This window comes from Heteronotia binoei, chromosome 1, assembly GCF_032191835.1.
Source record: "Heteronotia binoei isolate CCM8104 ecotype False Entrance Well chromosome 1, APGP_CSIRO_Hbin_v1, whole genome shotgun sequence".
Lineage (NCBI taxonomy): Eukaryota > Metazoa > Chordata > Lepidosauria > Squamata > Gekkonidae > Heteronotia > Heteronotia binoei.
Window position 1 is genome coordinate 59073521 of NC_083223.1, and position 20769 is coordinate 59094289.

Genomic DNA, 20769 nt, shown 5'->3' on the forward strand with positions numbered 1-20769 from the left:
GCCCCCCCTCCCTTTTCCGCCTTCTCCTGCCCAGACCAGCCAACCCCAACCACCAGCAGTTGGTTCTCCAATGTTCCAGGCATATGCAAAAGCTGTTTTTGCCTTCTGTGACTTTTCCTGACCTGGACTGGCTGGTAGTTTCTTTATTTTACTCACATCATTTATGCCCCACCTTTCTCTGTAATGGGGACCTAAAGCAGCTTACATAATGCGCCTCTCCTCCATTTTATCTTCAGAACAACCCCTTAGGTTGAGAGTGTGTGACTGGCCTAAGTCACCCAGCAAGCTTCCATGGCAGAGTGGGTATTTGAACATTGGTCTCCAGGATCCTAGTCTAACATCATAACTAGGGATGGGCACAAACTGGGGAAATGGTAATTCATTTCGTTTTATGGTTTGTTTGGTCCCCCGATTCAGTGGTTAATCTCATTTTTTTTTTTAATATTTCCCAAATGATTCATGATTCATTGGTTTATTTGGTTGGGGAAGGGGTAGACTGAACCCTGAGCAGACGAGAGACACCAAACTTATGACAGGTTCTTCAGAGGACTCTTCTATCTGTTCTCCACATTTGGTGAAAATTGATATTTTTTTGGGGGGGGCAAGCTACAGCTCACCAAAGCAGGTGCCCCCAGCATGAAGCACAACTGCCGCCATGCATTCTTAGAGCCAAATCACAGAAGACTTCCATGGAATGACCCTCTGCCTGGTTTGGAAACACGGTTTGAAAGCATGGATCCTCATGGATCCTCAGGGTTTTTGCATTTTGTCATCCAAGCTCATCATCCAATCACATAACATGTCTGTTATGCCAATAAAGTTTCTGTGACTGTATATAATATCCATGACCACAGCTTGACCACAGAAATCACAAATCCATGGCTTTGTGGCAATACCATGCTGCAAAAAACATGATTTTGAAACATGCATCCTCATGGAATCTCTTTTTTTGTGTGTGTTAGGTTACCCGAACATCACCATCAAATCACATATGTTCATGGGCAGAGCTTACAGCACAAAAGTCACTGAGGTGGAACAAGCTCTGCACATGGACACGATAAGTGATTTGATGGTAATGTTGAGGTAACACAATGCAAAGACCCTGAGGATCCATGGGGATCTGTGTTTTGAAACCATGTTTTTCTATTGAATTGGTGCCACAAAGCCATACATTTGTGATTTTTGCTATTCAGACTGTGGCTACTTGACATTACAGATGGTCTAATAGTGAGTGTGGGGTGACCTAGTGCAAAAATCATGAGGATCCATTAGGAACTGTGCTTTGGAACTTGGGTTTTGCACTGCTATGGAGCCACAAATCCTCGGAGGCATTATTTTTGTGGGGCTACTTGTAGTCTAAGACATGGTCTACAGCAGGATGGTTATTTTATTTTATTTCAGTGTAAAAATTATGTGAATTCATGAGGATCACTGTAGACCCAACTTTTACTCAGACCTCAAAGGGAGGAGTGTGTTGAACACCCCCACTGCAAGCTAGAAGTATCCATATAGAGGTTTTGCATTTCCCCTTGAGGCTAAGGTCCCTTAAACTGCAGAGGAGCAATTGGCAATACCTTCCTAGCTGGGAGAGGTGTTTAAAATTGTCCCACCATGTGGGGCTGGTGGACAAAGAAGTCCCTAAACTCTAGCATGCAGCAAAAACAAAATAGGCACATGACACTGATTGCATCAGCATCATTACATGATTACAACTCAAACGAACCACCAAGAAAAAGAACTGGATCATTTTCTAGTTCGGGCAAGCAGTGAGCAAATTATCTGGTTCAGAACGACCCATGAATTGGCCATTATGAGCACAAAATGTGATCTGTAATTCCTTTTGTGCCCATGCCTAACTGTAATCATTTCTAGTGATCTGCATGTCCCTGCAGTGCAGCCTCTGTTTCATATGACATCAGAGGCTTGCAACTCAGTGGGTCTTTTTTACCCTGTGAGTAAAAAAAGGGCCCTGGATCTGAAAAGTTGAAGAATACACTTCTAATGCTTCAGCTAAATAGAAAAGGCATAATATAGAAACGGGTTTGTCTTTTTTAATCACTTATGATAGAGATATGTTAAATCTGTTTTAAATCAATGCAGCATTCATAAAAGACTCAATGCTTTCAAAAACCTTATCTGAAAAAAAGAACTAACATTGCTCACAAAGCTTATCTTTTGTTGAGGCAAAAGCCTTATGATTGCTTTCAAAATTTGCTCACAGTTCATATGATGTGAGTGCTTCTGAGGTATAACGGTGGAACACAAGATACATTCTGCATGCTTGATTTACTACTTTCTTGGGAGTCAGTTCACAAGCACTGGGATCTGTTTGGGCGTAGTTCTTCCACAGGTTTGCCCATTCTCTGCATTTTTACAGTTGTGGAGTCCATTTATTTTCTTCCATGTGTCCCGTGAAGCATGAGGATTTTCAAGGGAAGGTATTGTCATGACAGGTCATGTCACAGCACCCCCTTTTTTTGTTTAAATGGCACTTAAATATCAATATCTCAATGTAGTGACATAATGATAGTTTGAGCAGGTTCTCTGAATTCATCTCTTCATTTTTTTTTAAGGAAACCTCTATCCCTTTCCCTCATGGAGATATAAAGGGGGGAGATTTCTACAAGGGAAGGAGCTTGAGTCTTCATTTTATTCCTCATTTTTAAATGAAATCTGGGACTTCAGAGAACCTACTTAAAGTATCATTACAAAACGATATGGCTATTTTAGGGCCATGTCTGGGCAAGGATTAGAGGGAGTGGTTTGATAGTGATGACAGGTCAATAATTGAAAAAAGTGATTAAAGGGCTGGAGCACTTTCCCTATGAAGAAAGGTTGAAACGCTTGGGACTCTTTAGCTTGGAGAAACGTCGACTGAGGGGTGACATGATAGAGGTTTACAAGATAATGCATGGGATGGAGAAAGTAGAGAAAGAAGTACTTTTCTCCTTTTCTCACAATACAAGAACTCGTGGGCATTCGATGAAATTGCTGAGCAGAAAGGTTAAAATGGATAAAAGGAAGTACTTCTTCACCCAAAGGGTGATTAACATGTGGAATTCACTGCCACAGGAGGTGGTGGCGGCCACAAGTATAGCCACCTTAAAGAAGGGTTTAGATAAATATATGGAGCACAGGTCCATCAGTGGCTATTAGCCACAGTGTATGTGTGTATATAAAATTTTTTTGCCACTGTGTGACACAGAGTGTTGGACTTGATGGGCCATTGGCCTGATCCAACATGGCTTCTCTTATGTTCTTAAGTGGGCTGAAGAAGCGTGGGACAAAGAAAGCAAGCAGAAACATTAAACATGGTGAAAAGGGCAACTCAGAAGTGGCTTCCAGAAGAAGATCAGGGTAAAAGTGGCTTCAAAAATAACTAAACACACACACACAAACTAAATGAAGTGAAAATTAAAGTTACAAAAATGCATGTAAAAATCAGGGGATAAACAGAAGCAGACATGGCCAGAACCAATGGGAAAAACCATAAGGAAAGCCAGAGCAAGCAGGTATCCTTAAATAGATTTTAGAAAAATGATGAAGAACAAAAGTGATCAGGATTTGAACTATCTAGTTTTATGCATTTCAGTGATTCACTTGAAAACACAGGCAATATAGAACCTAAAACAACTAACATTTCTGTTTCTTAATCACCATGTGTTGAGACCTCCTATATTGAACCAGGGTATTTTTTGTAGAGGATCTCCTAGAAAGCTAAGCTTTTAATTTCAAAAAAGACAGAACAATAATAAATATACTTTCTTTAAGGCACCAAGACAAACTTTTTCTGTTCACCAAGTTTTTAATTAAGGGGCTGTTTTTTTAACACTATATTAGTCTGGAAAATGTTTTAAAGTTGTCTGTGCTCTGTTTTTGTAAGCTATGTTTTTATGCTGGGCTAGGTTTTACTTGTTTCCTCCCCTACTGCTGGATTTTAACTACTACCTTTTCCCAGCACTTTTTTTGTAGCAGGAACTCCTTTGCATATTAGGCCACAGACACCTGTTGTAGTTACTCTTCCTGGAGCTTACAGTAGGCCCTGTACTATGAGCCCCATAAGCTCTTAGAGGATTGGCTACATCAGGGGTGTATGGCCTAATATGCAAAGCAGTTCCTGCATTTATCTCTGCAGAAGAATATTTTACATGAAAACTGTATCCCATTGGCAATGTCTTCACTCTAGTCACAGTGTTTACAAAAGCTTCTCAAGGAGACTGCTAACATCAGGGGAGTGTTGTAAGACTTTCAAGTGCTGTGAGGAATGTAGGTGTGGACTATGGGGATTTTCTACATGACACAGCTTTCCATATGGTAAGCCATTCTGAGAGTGGTTTCACACAACAGATTTGCCCCAACCTAGCCTTGCCACCCATTCAGATTAAAAGTGCACAATCACACAAATGCATCTGCCCTCCAAACTGCACCTGTTTTCACCCTGTCTCCAAACACCTCCCATCTGGATTAAAAAACCACCTGGATTTTCCCGGTAGTTTCTCCCTGAATTGCATTTAGGCCACATAATCAGTGGCTGTTTCAACGCCCCGTTGCAACTCATAAGTGGAAGAGCTGAGTGACTGCACCAAGCCATTTCCAGCATGGTCGGGTTGGTTTTTATTCCTAACCCTTCTCTGAGGAGAGCTCGTGTGCTTCTCTGCTTGAGCGCACACACTGGGGGACTTTAAAAAAAAAACAACCCTTTTTGCTGTAGGTCCATGGTCCATGGTCCCAATTTCTTTGCTTAACTAAGTGATAGCCACTAGTGGATTAAGCTTACTTGGACTAAGTAAACAGAATCCAGCAGTTAAACTAATCCATTTACATTTCATTTAGAACCAGATTTCAGATTATTATTGTGATCCCATTCAATCTTACTTTATTCCACAAGGTCCTGATTTGACAGATCATATAGGACTCATTTTACTTGGCTACAGTACCACAAAGCAGACAGAAACACAGCTGTATTTTAATGTTACAGAACACAGAGACAGTCATTAGAGGTGCCACAAATCCCTTCTTTCTCCCTCTACCTTCTAAGGTGTTTCTTCACCGTTCATCACCAGCAATAGAACGGATGCAATTAAAAACTTGACTGACATATTATAAAGCTCTAGCAAGTGACATATTGTCATTTCCAGTCACATTATGTAAGGCTTATCAATTAAAAAAAGAATTGCAGCTTTGGACAGCTCTAAATGAACCATGAGCATACATTATTTAGCAAGACTTATTAAAAGCATCTGCAAAGAAGCTACTAGTTCCTTATTAGGTGGCATCTTCGAAAATTCTCAAGGAAAGTCATTTAATTAGGTGCAATGATATATTTCCTTCACTCAGCATTTTTTTTTAAATGGGGAGGGGTTCTAAAGATTTCTGCCTTAGGCTTCTGTAGCTTCTATCATTTGTATATTATTAGCAGTTTATATACATTCTATGTTCTATAGTGACATTTTAAAACATCCCATTGACATCATTAAATCATGTGTGTCTGTGTCAAACTGACAATTTATGCAGTTAACTCAAACAATTTGGAATCATCCCAATGAAGCTGTTTCTTTGAAGACTTTAACAATCAAGACACTTTTATTTGTAATTCCATCAAAATGCAAAACCATCAAATGCAGAACCAAAAGTGAGCTGGTTGCAATGCAGGCTTTATATAGCTCAGGGAGCAATCCAACCCTACCCCTTGAGGGTTGTCTTGCCTGATACACATGGCCAGACCTGATGCAGCGGGCCTTGCCTCCTGGAGCCTTAAGGGCAGAATGAGGCTGAAAGGAGATCTCTTCCCTGGTCCTCACCCCCATTTCCAATACAAAAAAATGGTGGCTAGGAGTCATCATCTGCAGCTTCATGTGCAGTCTCATGAGGCACGTACTGCAGTACTCTTGATTTTACCAGGGCACGCACCACAGTAGCAAGATCCATGCACACATGGTAAACACATGTCACCCTTGTTCACATAACATGGCAACCACACTTATTTGGAGGATCGCAAGTAGTGTATACTACTTCCATTGTGTATCATCATTGGGCTCCCAGGATACATGACTGTGTCATCTGAAAAGTACTGCTTCACTTCTGTCTTTGCTTTACTGATGATACCTAGGCCAGACTTTGTCCTACCTTTGATTTTATGCGATGGGTTGTTAGATGAATCCCCTACATTTATGCCAAATGTTTTACTGAATTTAAGATGTGTGAAGTTTTCTGCTAGTCACTCCCTTATTTTCTTGGACAAAGATCTTCGGTTTCCCTTGGCTGTCCTTTTGACATGCTTTGCCCGATTTTATCCCTTTTCATTCTTTTCATTGTCTCTGAAAGCCATTTCTACATTACTTCAGCAATGCAACTTTATCCAAATGCAGTGCTCATACAGTGACTCAAGCCTTAGATTAGAGCTTGCTTTCTCTTCCAAACTGTTCTCTTGTACAGAGAATAAAAAGACAAAATCTGGAAACACTCACACAGTACTCAAGACCACTGGGGAAAGGGTTTGAAGCAAGGAAGTCTATCTATCAACCATTGGTTGAGGACTGAAAGAAAATATTCCCTCAATTGGCTGAGGAAGGCAGAAGGAGGGAAAGAGCCAGAGGTATCACTAAAGACCTTTGAAGAAGAACTCATTGGGGCCAGTCCTGACTAGGAATGCCAGTTCCAGGCTGGGGGAAAATTCCTTGAAATTTTGTTGGTGGAGTTTGAGGAGGGTTTGAGGAAAGCTGAAGTCAGATCAATTCCCCTACAGAAAATGTCCACCTTGGGAGGGTGGGAAGATAGCAAGGGACATTTGCCTAGACCGTCTTTCTAAAGCCCACTTTGTTTTTCCTTACAATGGGCTTTATTCCTAGTACAGTTATATTACAACGAACAGCCACAATCTCTGGGAACAGAACTGGTGCAATGACAAATTATAACTGGCAAAGCTATGGCTGAAGTCAGATGAGCTGTTTGATCTGATGTTGTTGCTGTTACCTGCAGACTGAAAAATCATGTTCAAACAACATCATCAGGATTTCATTCCTCAGTTATCATTCCCCCGTCTTACCTCTTCTCAATTATGAGTTTTCCGACCCTGGGGGAAAGTCCAGGGTTTACGGATATAAGTGGTTTACCCTACATTTCCAGATGTCTGAACTCTCCATTAGGGAAGGCTGAAACTTCCCTTCCATTTTCACTCTTTTTCTTCTTTTTTAAGCAGTTGGTGAAGTGCACATAATCAGATATTCATGCAAGGGCTTTGAATCACAACTTGTGCACTTCTTTACCATAATATTTTGTTGTGATTGGGGGCCCTTTCTGCTAACCCTTTCCACCATTTCCTGGGATAGGACAGCAATGGAAACAGTCCCTGTTTAGGTTCCCATATTAGTAGCCAGGACTCCGTCCCTGGAACTTTACTCCAAGTTATGTCATAATATTGCTCTAGTGGGAGAGCTCTATAAGGAGATGAAAAGGTACAGGATACACTCAGGCAGTGCCACAGAATTATATAGTCCTATTAAATGAGTGGGAAAGGAAGTAAGACTGGGAGTGTTTTTTGGCAGAGAAATACAGTTGTATAGGAATTAATGATCACAGTACTTGGAGGAGGGATTGTGGAGCTGTCAAAAAGGAGTTGGTGCTTTGAATACACATGCATGAAAAACAACAACAACAAAAAGGATGCTCCATGGTTACCACAGAGCACATATCTATGGGGCTATCTCCTATGGTATGTCCCCAAAAGAGCGTTATGCTCTGCTGACAACAACTTACTGGTGATCCCTAGCCCCAAAGACATCTGACTGTCCTTGACCAGAGCCAGGGTTTTCTCAGCCCTGGCTCCTACCTGGTGGAACTTCCTGCTAACCAACATCTGAGCCCTACAGGACCTTATGCAGTTCGCAGGGTGTGCAAGGCAGAGATGTTCAGTCAGGCTTTTGGGCTGAAGACAGCAGTGGGTGCCATCCTACCTAGTACCCCCTTCCCCTCCCCCACTCTTTTTTTCCCACTTACTGTGGGATTATAATGCATATGGTATGTCTTACTAGCATCATTCTGATATCATTTTAACTATTTGTGATGGAAAACCCCCTATTTTCCGTGTATACAGACATTGTGATTATTGATTGGGGTGCCAGGTGGCCTGGAGTGGTGGCTCTCCCACATTGGTTCGAAGATGTGGACTTTACCCGTTATTTTCTGAGAAACGTATTGGGAATCTAAAGACCCAAGCGTCACCACAGCACTCCCTATCTTTAAATGAGTGCTAGCATGAAGTAAAGATGAGCTTCCAGCTGCTCCATGCGTGTATGATCTCGACCGCTGCAGTAGAAGAAGCCGTACCACTGTAAGCTATCCAGATGAGCAGTTTCCAGCCTGTTTCCGTGCAAATTGAGTTTTGAGGCTAACACCACCATCATCCATCTTGTTTTCCTGACCCCATCACAGAGAAGCGAAGGGGTCACATACACTCCAGCTGCAGTTAACATCTGCATAAGGCAATCAAGCTTATATTAGGCGTGGATCCTGTCAGCCTGCCTAAGCCTTTGTTCAACGGAACTCAAACAAAGAATGGTACCAGCACGAAGAGGCAGAAGAGGAAGAAGTACCATACCTCAGAGCCAGTGTTATTATATGAACTGGGTGTCACCTTAGGTTTTAATTTGAGTCTCTATTGTCCCATTTTAGATAAATTTGAGTAGATTATTTTAATCCCTTTCACCCCTGGTTCACCCAGGTCTTGCCCAACTGTCACTTTTGGAGCCTCCCCTTTTCTGAGGTATTGTACCATGTGGTACAGCATCATGTCCCATCTGAACCAGTGTCATAATCCCCTGGACCTCCTACCCCCTAAGGGTTCAAGGTAGTCCTTACAATCTCTGACCCAACTCCCCACACGCGTGCATCTGACAGTACCCCTACCCGGCTGTTTAGATACACCCTCGATACCTGATCAGTTGAGGGTCATCTCCCACATTCCTACTTTTGTCACCATTGGAGCCTTCCTCGAAGACTACAATAGGTAATTATTACCCTGTTTGTTCACCCTCGTGTTTACCCCTGTCCATTTCAACTCTATTTTATTAGGCTGTATGATTGTTGTGTGATCTTATATTCTTGTATGATTGTCTATAATTTATAATAAAATCCCATTGATTATTAGAACAAATCTCCTCATTATTGGGTGATTTCCAAAGCAGACACCTTCTGTATACATAGATTCTCAAGATCTCACTGTGGCCTGATTACACACCATGTTAAATTCCCCAAACTCCTATTTTTAGGGCAATTGTTAACATATTTTAACTTGTAATACTTTAAAATTGTAATACTTCGTTGTTAATTGCCCTGAGCTCTGTGAATTCAGGGAAGGGCAGTATACAAATTTAAATGATAAATAAATATAAATAAATAGACCACTGGATGCTATGCAGAGCAGCAGGTTATGGCTGGATGTTTAGACAGAGTTCTCCAGGATAAAATTAGAGGCATGGACAAAACATGCTAAACTTGTCATCTGACCACAGCCACAATCTCAGCTTAGACCAGCAAAGTACACTTCAGAACTGTAATAGTTAATGACACTGATCATTGCTATTCTTACATTTTTGACCATTTGAATAAATAATATTTCCTCGCATTTAACACAGGAAGGGCTGAAAGCCAATGCTACAATAAACTGTGTTAGCCTTTAAGGAACTCTGGAATTTTGTTCAATTATTTTACTGGAAATTCTTATTTGTTAAGTAAGCATAGCTGTAATTACTTAACAGCAACTACTTTTCAGAGTATTAAATGAAATAATTGCAAAATTAGTCATTTCTACGTTCAGCAAAATTACTCTGATTTGTAAGAATCAGCACAATTAGCAGAAAAGGGAATTATATGTACTCTGTTCAGTTTTTACAAATTTCAGTATAGTAATGGAATACTATAACTATTATGAGGATAAAATATTATAAAAAGCTTCATACTATAAAAAATTGATCAATACCGAGTTTGATTAAGTTGTAGTCAATTGAACATAAGGTTGTAATCCTAAACATACTAATACAGCAAGTGTCATTGACTTCCCTGTGAGTAAATATTTAGTAGATTTAGTAAATACACTTAGGATCACACTGTAAGCATGTCTCCTTTTGTCTGTGCAATGCTTAACACATATCACTCAAAGCTTCTACTATGAGTATATAATTTGATTCTCATATTGCTAACATATAAAATATATACTTGTATATTTAGAGCTCTAATCTGAATAGAAACCTGCCACTATGAATGCAAAACAGAACTCTGAGAGAACTGTTTTATTATGACTGTGATCCGCCCTGAGCCCGTATGGGAAAGGGCGGTATATAAATCAACCAAATAAAATAAAAAAAAGTTCTTCAAGAGTTCTAAACTTCTAACCCTAACCCAGGAATCCCCTTACCCCATCTCTTTGTGTTTCATAAATCCTAATTCCTATCACCTTCCACTACCTTTGTGACAGTAGTGGTGAGGTTCTGGTATGAATTTTACTGCAGTGTAAACAGGATGGACACATAAATCTCTATGGATGAAATTAGGTTTATCAGTCCTTGAAAGAAATTCAGTTAAATTTTCAGACTTGGTTGCCAAAATGATGAGAAGCTATAATGCCATAGATAATCAATCACTTCAGCCAAATAACAGCCTAATTCCTCTTTCATTTTTTTAAAGAATTAACTGTTTGTTTAATTTATGGACTACCTTCCCCTATGCACAGGACTTAGGGTGGTGAACAACATTCCAATAATATATTCAGTGAATACTGTACAATCAAATAAAACGGTTAAAACAGTTTAAATAGTGAGCAACTCAAAAACTATTCAGATGGCATTTAAAGACCAGTTTCCATCCTTACCCTATGAGGGAGAGAGGAACAATGGGGGGGGGGGGCAGGCATGAGGACAGATCATTGCTGTCCTCTACCATAGGCATGGCAGAACATCTCTGTCTTACAGGCCCTGGGGAACTGCAGCAGTGAATTCCATGTGTTAATTACTCTTTTGGGTGAAGATGTTCTTCTTTTGATCTGTTCTAAGCTTACTGCTCATTAATTTCATTGAGTGCCCACAAATTTTTGTATTGTGAGAAAGGGAGAAAGGGTGCTTCTTTTTCTGCCTCTTCCATTCCATGCATAATTTTGTAAACCTGTACCATGTTATCCCTCATTCATGGTTTCTCCAATCTAAAAAGCCCCTAGCCTCTTTAACCTTTCCTCATAGGAAAGGAGTTCCATCCCCTTAATCATTTTAGTTTCCCTTTTCTGCACCTTTTCAATGCTGGAATATTTTTTTTTGCAATACGGTGACCAGACTGTACACAGTAACCCAAAGGAGGCCATACCATAGATTTCTACAGGGACATTATGATACTTGAAGATTTATTTTTGTTCCTTTTTCTAATAATCCCCAGCATAGCATTTGCCTTTTTTTTTGCAGTCACACACTAAGTTAATATCTTCAGTGAGATATCTAAAATGACTGCAAGATATCTTTCCTGGTCAGTCACCTCTAGTTAGTATTTTTTTGCTCCAATGTTCATTACTTTGGTCTTGCCCACATTGAACCTCATTTGCCATATTGAAGCCCACTTGCACAGCCTCGACAGATCCCTCTGGAGCTCCTCTCTCCCTGGTTCTCACCATCCTGAACACCTTAGCATCATCTGCAAATTTATCCATATCACTGCTTACTCCCAACTCTAAATCATTAATGAACAAGTTACAAAGCTTTTCCAGAAGTTTCCAGTAATTTCTTCCTGATGTCTTTCTAGTATTTAATTCCTCCAAATCTCTGTTCCCTGCTTGAAGGGGGAGAGCTTGACCATCCCATTGCCTAGATCTATTAGCATTTGTTTGAAGGTAACTCTGAAAATCAACTGAACTGACTTCTCCTCTTCCTGCCTCTTCTCTGCCCAGAGAGAGAGAGAGAAAGAGAGAGAGAGACTCTTAAAACTCAGAGTGAAGGTTTTGCTCATTTCAGAACTCCAAAAGGGGAAAAAATGCATTTCTTCGCTACAGTAAATCAATGACAGAATAATTTGTATAGATTGAGAGTCTAAACTCAGATATATGGAATCTTTGCCTAAAGCTCAAAACTCAGTAAAACCATTCTGGGATACATCAATGTAGAAATCTATGCTGAGATTTTTTGAATTTTGAAGAGTAGCCTGATAGTCACTGGAATGGACCATGTTCAGATAAAATTGTAGCAGCAACCTTAGCCATTGCTGCTACTGTTGCATGGTCCACCCCAGTCTGGTGTACCATGCTGCAAATTGTGGTCACAAAAATGGTGTAGAATGTTTTTTTTTAAAGTGGCATCTTGATTATGGAATGCACCTCCCCTTTAAGGCTTCATTGGTGCCTACAATGCTTTCTTTTAGGGGAAATGCTAAAAATGTTCAACCAGGTTTTTAATCAGGAGGCTGATCTTTTGACACTTGTTTGGGTTGTATGGCTAACATCCACCTAGGATTCACCTCCTGATTCCCCCTGCTCAGCACAGAAGACTTTGCTGAGTACAGAGCAAAATTTTGCCAGAGGTAGATCAGAAGTTAGATCAGGGACCCTATTGTGGTGCCTGTGGGCTCCATGGCACCTGCCAACTCCTTAAGTGGGCCTTCCAAATGTTTTGTTTAGAAAATATTTAGAGTCAGGATGACTGGATGTACAAACTTCTTTTAAAAGATGCCTTGGCAGCAGCTGCCACCACAGAATAAGGATCTTCACTGCATGAGTGGAGGCAAAGTGTGTTTATGCATACAAGTACTCAAAACAATGTGAATCATAAACAGCATCCTGGTAAGTACAGCTTATGCCTGAAATGTTGAAAGGTTACTACTAGTTTTATGTGTAACCTTAGTCCCCAATATTTTGTGGTTGACTTCACCTCCTGCAGCAGCCATTCTGTGGCTGGCTTCATCTACGGTGGCAGCATTTTTTTTGTCTGTGCCCATCACAGGGTTGCCAGGTGACTTCCTCCTGACAGTGGGGGGATTTGGGGGGCATTCCAGGGTGGGTGGGAACATTGGCAACATGCTGACATCACTTCTAGAAGTAAAATCACCGTGTTAGCAATGTCAGAGCGACGCTCTACTTCTGAGGCAAAACTCTATGGTAAAAACAAAAGCAAAAAAGTAGATTGTCATCCTTGACATGATGATGTGCACTGCCAATGTCGTTCAGGGACATTTGTTTGGAGGTAGGATTTTCCCTGCAGGCCAGCTAGCAGCAGTCCACAAAACTTGGGGATGCCTCATCTCCACACGGCAAATGGCAACCCTAGCCCATCACCCTGTGTCAGAATTCCAAAGGTGCTCACAGGCTCAAGAAGGCTGGAGATACCTGACGATTTCTCATCAGCTGGCAGTCAGTGTCAGATGTCTGGCGGGCACAGAAAAAAGGGCCTTTCAGTGGCAGCCCCACAATTATGAAGGATCTTCCCCAGGGATCTACACCTAATGCCCTCAATGTCAATCCTCAGGAGGCAGATGAAGACACTTTGATTTAGGGCTGCATTTCATTTTTCTTTATGGGCAGTTTTCAAGGCTAAATTGTAACGTTTTATTTTTAACTGTTTTATTTATATTGTTTTAATGTTTTTTATAATCATATTTTAAGACACTTTGAGTTCCACAAAAGAAAAAGGCAGCTACTCATGTAGCCCATTCCTGCAAGTGCACATGAACAGGTGACAAAAGGTAGGTAAAAAAAGGTAGTCCCCTGTGCAAGTACCAGTCATTTCCGACTCTGGGGTGACGTCGCATCACGATGTTTTCACGGCAGAATTTTTAGGGGGTGGTTTGCCATTGTCTTCCCCAGTCATCTACACTTTCCCCCCCAGCAAGCTGGGTACTCATTTTACCGATCTCAGAAGGATGGAAGGCTGAGTCAACGTTGAGCCGGCTACCTGAACAAGCTTCCACTGGGATCGAACTCAGGTCATGAGCAGAGCTTTGGATTGCAGTACTGTAGCTTTAACATTCTGCGCCATGGGGCTCATTGAACAGGTGACAAACAGTCCATCAATTACTTAGCTGCCTGATCCCCACTGGTGAATGAAAAGTAACCCGAACTGGCAGGTGGTTGAACATCCTTATCAGTAGGTCAGACACAATTGCCAGCATCATAATTTCCATTTTGTAGTTTAGGGGTGGTTGTTTACATAAAATAAAAAGGAAAGGGGGCAGACAAGGCAAAATTACATATAGTAAACACTTATCTTTGCACTTGTATTTCAGTGGCTACTTTAGAGTGGAAGTAGTTTTGGAATAATATACTGCTGGAGATAAAATAAGATTTTCCTCAGTGCAACATTGTACAGTGGCAAGGAAAGCACAAATCAGGCAGCCAGACACTATTAGCTTGCTGGCCCCTGAAAGTGTGTGATCCACCTTACCTCATACTTTTCTGACTAGCCCCACAACCACTCTTTCCTCCTCAGTTTGCAGGAGGGATCAGCCAGAATTCTGGCCTAATCAGAATTTTTGACTCTGTTACCAGATTCTCAGATCTATGAGGAGAAAGGTGTTGTCCACGCTACACTATGAGGTTAGGGGGAAACAAGATTTAAGGAACAATAAATCCTACTACACAAAGAATGATCTTGTCATAGGAACAAGATCTGTGTAGCTATTGAGAGGTACAGGTGATGAAGCAGACAACTGTGGCAAACACTCTGAGGTATGACTTGAAGAGCGAAACTATTCAGGATTATCAGGCCCAATAAGAACTTGAACCGGCAGCACCTTAAAGCCCATCTGTGTCACCACACCCTGAACTTGAAGGCCTGGAAAGGGGGTGAATATGAAAAGCTTTCCTCGATGCAATTGGACTTTGTAGGGTTGCCAGCCTCCAGATGGGGCTTGGAGAGCTCTCGCTTTTACAACTGATCTCCAGCTGGCAGAGATCAGCTCCCATGGAGAAAATGACTGCTTTGAAGGGTGGACTCTATGGCACTGTACCATGCTGAGGCCCCTTCTGTTCCCCAAACCCTGACCTCTCCCAGCTCCACCCGAGTCTCCAGGCATTTTCCAATGCAGACCTGGCAACCTTCGCAGAGTCAAAAAAAAAATTGCTTGCCGTGTAAAAGGGGCGTCTATGGGAAGAGGATTTTTCTGACCTAAACGCAACCAGAGTTAATTGCAGTGTAAAAGACTGATTGATTAGGATAAACCACATTGTGGGTTATGTAAAATCAATAAAGCTGTGACCATTTATTCAACCTACAAGTCTCTGGCTTGCCTCCTCATTTGCAAAATGCATGTGCAATGTTCAACAGATTATAAAACAAATTAGATCCCTAGGTTTTTAAACCTCAGAACACCAACAGGAAATCTGAGTCAATCAACATTTAAATTGTGTATAATATGTGTAACTGGAAATCTCACCAACTATGTGATGAGATTTCCAGTAATACTTATTACACCCAGTTCAATTATATTTTAACTCATCTTTGCCAGAATTGTTTTAGGCCATTGTAAACTTGTATTTGAGCTGAGAACAGAAACAACCTAGTTAGAAGGCATTCTCCAGTAGCTACCAGCATTGAGCACAGAGCTAATAGAGGAGGTAGTGGGAGAAAGAAAAGTCATGACAAATCTTCAGAAATCAACAAGATGCATGCTTGGCTTCTTGATCATGCCACAAAAGACCTCTGGTCATGTAAAACATAACTAAAAAGACCCAAGTATGGTAGATGCAAACATGCGCGCGCGCACGCACACATGCACACTTCTCATTTGTCCCTTCTGGTTAATTTCTACTAGACTTCTATCTCATTTCAGGTTTTTAGCTCCAAAAGTAATAACTGCTCAAAATGCTACATGTGTAGTCTCTGATTAATTGCTTTGCATTTTTTCAAGTCAGCATATTGATCAACATTGAACTATGTATATATTTTCATTGTGACTTCCCATGGAGCATCCATTCTAGGAATACATCCAAAGATTAAGAAAACCTAGAGAGCATGCCAACTTCTGTGCTATTCTCCAAAGAATACTCTAGGGATCCTTGGTAGACATGAAAATTCGCAGTTCTAGGGGATCAACATCTGACACACGTCAGATGTCCTGGCTCTCACCAAACCATATCGAGACTTTAAATGTGTTTTGCATAACTATTTGGTGTCCCTAAAGTAATATTCCATGTCAAAGTATACAGAACTCATACCTCTGCAAAATGGAACTGGAAAATCCCACGACGCTCCATTTCCAGGACTCATGATACATGTCAACAAAGCATGACCTTCCAGGATATAGCCTGAGATACAGCTGTAGCGAATCTTGTCTCCAATATTAAATCTTGTGCCATCAAGAACTCCTTTAGGTATTTCCCCAGGATTGCCACATGTATGGCTAGGCAGCACTGTTGATGAAAGAAAATAGATGTTGTTAAGGTAAAATATACAACATAAACACATCTATATCAATGAAATCATACATTTATTTGTGCAGTAAATATACATCTCATAATTCTCAGATTTCATTTAGAAGAAATATACTGCACTTAGGATAATGGGATTCCAGAAAATGAGCAGATGTTGATAAACTAGCTGATACATTTTAAATGCATTATATATAGAAATGCAGCATACACTTCCACTGAATATACACTCAAGGAAACATCACAGCTGTTTGATTTAAAAACCTGAACTTATAGGACATATTTGTTCAACCAAGATGCATGAAAATTTTACCATTGACCAATGAGACTTTTATCTGCTGCTATCACATTATTAGTATTTATGTTAGGGTTGAGAATTAATCTTTTTGAGATTATTTGCATGCTATGAACCTGAATCCTCCCTTTTAGTTGATTTTTGAAGCACACTGAGATAATTTCTTTGTGCTGCAAAAAAGGCAGGCATCCATGCGTTTCACAGGCAACAATGTTCCCTACTCTCCTCAGGCTTTGTTGCAACTGAGCAGCTTTTCCGGTCTTATTCCATTGTACTGTTAGATGCGGTCTATTGTAAGATTCTGTAATATCTACATATTATCTAAGCAACTCGATGGCACCCTATATGATCCAAAACTGTGATTCAGTGTCACTTCTCTGTACCTGCAATTCCCTCCCCCCCAAAAAAAAGAACCACAAAACAAAGAAACAAAGAAATGCGCCAGAGGATGGGAGAATATTTCATACTCCAGAATCTCTCATTTTCCCCCTGACATATTGTTTTTAGTTAGCTCCACAGACCCAAACAAATGTCATTTGGGCCTCTTTCAGGGCTTTGAGTTACCACAGACATGGGGATACACACACACATGTAAGGGGAAACCAGCATATGTTTCTGCTGTGGGGTGGCTGGGAAGACAGCAAGGGGGGGGGGGTGAGTGAATGCCTTCACTTGGGTGGGTAGAAGGGAAGACAGCAAGGGTGAACGTAAATGAATGTCATTTGTGGGGAAGTAGTGGAGTGCCACAGGTGTGTGGGTAGTTGAAAGAAAGAGGTGGTTGTGGGTGGGTGGTAGTTGGAGGGGGTGGGGAGTGAATGCCTTCACTTGGGTGGGTAGAAGGGAAGACAGCAGAGGGGGTACTCACCCAGAGCCTCCTTCAAAAACATGTTGTATTTTTCCTTACAATGGGCCTTATTTATTTTATTTATTTATTAATTTATATCCCGCCCTTCCCAACAAGTGGCTCAGGGCGGCTCACAGCATAAAATTCCACATAATGACATTTAAACATAGAACAGTTAAAATTAATTAATACATTTAAGTTATAAAATATTTAAAATTACAAAACATTTAAACCATTTAAAACATTAGGGACAGCAACCTCTAATATAACTACACCTGGATTTCTTGTACCAGCTAGTCATAGGCCAGCCGGAAGAGGGTTGTCTTACAGGCCCTGCGGAACTGGGCAAGGTCCCACAAGGCCCTCACCTCCTCTGGCAACTGGTTCCACCAGGATGGGGCCGCCACAGAAAAGGCCCGGTCCCTGGTGGATTTTAAGTGGGCTTCTTTTGGCCCGGGGATAACTAGGAGATTTCGAGTTCCCGATCTCAGAACTCTCTGGGGCAAATGTGGGGAGAGACGGTCCTTCAGGTAGGCAGGTCCTAGGCCATATAGGGCTTTAAAGGTAATAACCAGCACCTTGTACCGGACTCGGTAAGCTATTGGCAGCCAGTGCAGATCCCGGAGCCCTGGCCGGATGTGCTCCCTTCTTGGGAGTCCTAACAACAGCCAGGCCGCGGCATTCTGCACTAGCTGTAGCTTTCGGGTTCGGCACAAAGGCAGCCCCATGTAGAAAGCGTTGCAGTAGTCCAACCTCGAGGTGACCGTGGCATGGATCACTGTTGCTAGATCGTTGCGCTCCAGGAAGGGGGCCAACTGCCTTGCCCGCCTAAGATGAAAAAAAGCAGACTTGGCAGTGGCTGCTATCTGAGCCTCCATCGTTAAGGAGGACTCCAATAGTACCCCCAAGCTTTTGACCCTGTCCGTCGCCGTCAGCGGCGCACCCTCAAAAACCGGAAGGGGGATTTCCCTCCCCAGACCCCGACGACCCAAGCAAAGGACCTCTGTCTTTGCTGGATTTAACTTCAGCCCGCTCAGTCTGAGCCATCCAGCCACTTCCTGTAGTGCCCGGTCTAGATTTTCTGGGGCGGAGACCGGTCGGCCGTCCATAAGTAGATAGAGCTGGGTGTCATCAGCGTACTGGTGGCAACCCAGCCCATACCTTCGGGCAATCTGGGCAAGGGGACGCATATAGATGTTGAATAACATCGGGGAGAGAACCGCCCCCTGAGGCACTCTGCAATCAAGCGTGCGCCTCCGGGATAGTTCACCCCCAATCGCGACCCTTTGTCCCCGACCTTCGGGGAAAGAGGAAAGCCACTGTAAAGCTAGCCCCTGAATCCCCACGTCAGCGAGGCGGTGGGTCAGTAACTGATGGTCGACTGTGTCAAACGCAGCCGACAGATCCAACAACATCAGCACCGCCGAGCCGCCCCGATCCAGATGCCGTTGCAGGTCATCCACCAGGGCGACCAACACCGTCTCCGTCCCATGACCCGGGCGGAAGCTGGACTGGAGTGGGTCAAGGACGGAAGCATCCTCCAGGAAAGTCTGTAACTGCATCGCCACTGCCCTCTCAATAAGCTTGCCCAAAAAGGGCAAGTTTGAGACCGGCCGATAATGTGCCAATTGGGCCGGGTCTAAGGTTGATTTTTTCAAGAGGGGGCGGACCACTGCCTCTTTGAGTGGCATTGGAAAATGCCCTTCCATCAGGGCATCTGTGTGTGTGTGTGTGTGTTTCAGACAGTTCCAATTTATTTAAACTGGTGAGACAACTTATTCTGCTCCATTTCAGACTTCTGGTTAATCCTGCAGAGGTTGTAGAAATCCTGAACCGGTGCCTGGAGGTAGTTTTGAAGTATATGTGGGCTAATAAACTGAAGCTTAATCCCAATAAAATGCATGGTATATGGACACTGGTAACAGGACCCTTGTTTATATTTTAAATGTTATTAGACAAACTGGATTTAGAGACACAATTTTGAACAGACTTCTCTTGTTGTTTTCCCTCTCTTTTAAAATACTAATTCTAGAGAAAAATGGCAAAAACTATATATATATATATATATATATATATATATATATATATATATATATATATATATATATATATCCTGATATATAACCTGCTTTCTGCAAGTATTGCTTGTACAAGTCAGCTTTCCAGTGCATTTCATGAGAGGGTGTGCTATATGAAAGTGCATTAATCACAGGCATCACACATTTGACAAAGTGTATGCTGAAGGAGAGAGGTTTCACAACAAATCTACAGCTTTTTTACAGACCTAACAAATATACACTGGCTGGGACTGGTGGTGAGCATCTGTCACTGGTGGTGAGCATCTGCTCAATAAAATATGGAATGGCACATAGGATGCTGCTGTCTGTCAAGATCAAGGATTCTGATTACATTATTCATGTTTTTTTTCCCCCAGAATATGTCTGAAAGTACATTTAAGTAGCTATACAGGACTAGCAAGACAATCTCTAAGATATATTATGATGGACACATAACTATGCAACATAGGAGGATATTTTATTATCTAAATCTCCTAAGGTATATGCAATTCAAATATATACAGGCAAGATAGGTGCAATCTTATTAAATAAACAAGGCCTTTTGCAGTGTTAGCTATGCAAGGATACCCTTATCCTATCAATATGTAAACTCCACTTATGTTCTTTGACAGGGTTTATAAAATATAAATGCTTTTTATTATAATGATCACCTGCTATGAAAGAACTTGATTAATGCGGTATCATCTTTTTATCTTGATTAATGCAGCATTATCTTTTATTGTTTTGAATAATAAAGATGGTGCTGCATTAATCAAGATAAAATATAAATGGGTTAAAATAAATTCTCAAGCAAACCCCCCAAGTTTTACTTAACACATCCATAGGCAGCAATAGAACAACTGGACTGGACACCACGAATCTCCCTCCCCAGTTCCACAAGCCCCTCACACCCTCCAGAAAACTGCTCTGGAGGAATCCCAAAACTTTTGGCAATGCAGACAAGAATGATGCTTCAGGCAGAAGCAGAACCCCAAAACCTGTGTTTTTGAAATAAACAGGCTCAATCCCCAATACTTCCAGTTAAGGATCAGACAGCAGATGATGTGAAAGACCTTTATCTGAGTTTCAAAGATCAACGATCTTCCTTAGTATAAGGCAGTCAAAGACTTCCATGCTTCCAAGAAAACTGACACCTACATGACAATTCATTTAATAATCTGGT

At 41.5% G+C, this 20769-nt stretch overlaps 1 protein-coding gene across 1 annotated transcript in view; it reads right to left on the reverse strand.

Annotated features, from left to right (window-relative positions):
- CSMD1 (CUB and Sushi multiple domains 1) overlaps positions 1 to 20769 on the reverse strand; it is a 1753937-nt gene that overhangs the window by 807952 nt on the left and 925216 nt on the right. The window contains exon 4 of the mRNA XM_060234944.1: positions 16178 to 16372. Within this exon, the coding sequence (XP_060090927.1) occupies positions 16178 to 16372 (195 nt within the window). The remainder of the gene's footprint in view (positions 1 to 16177; positions 16373 to 20769) is intronic.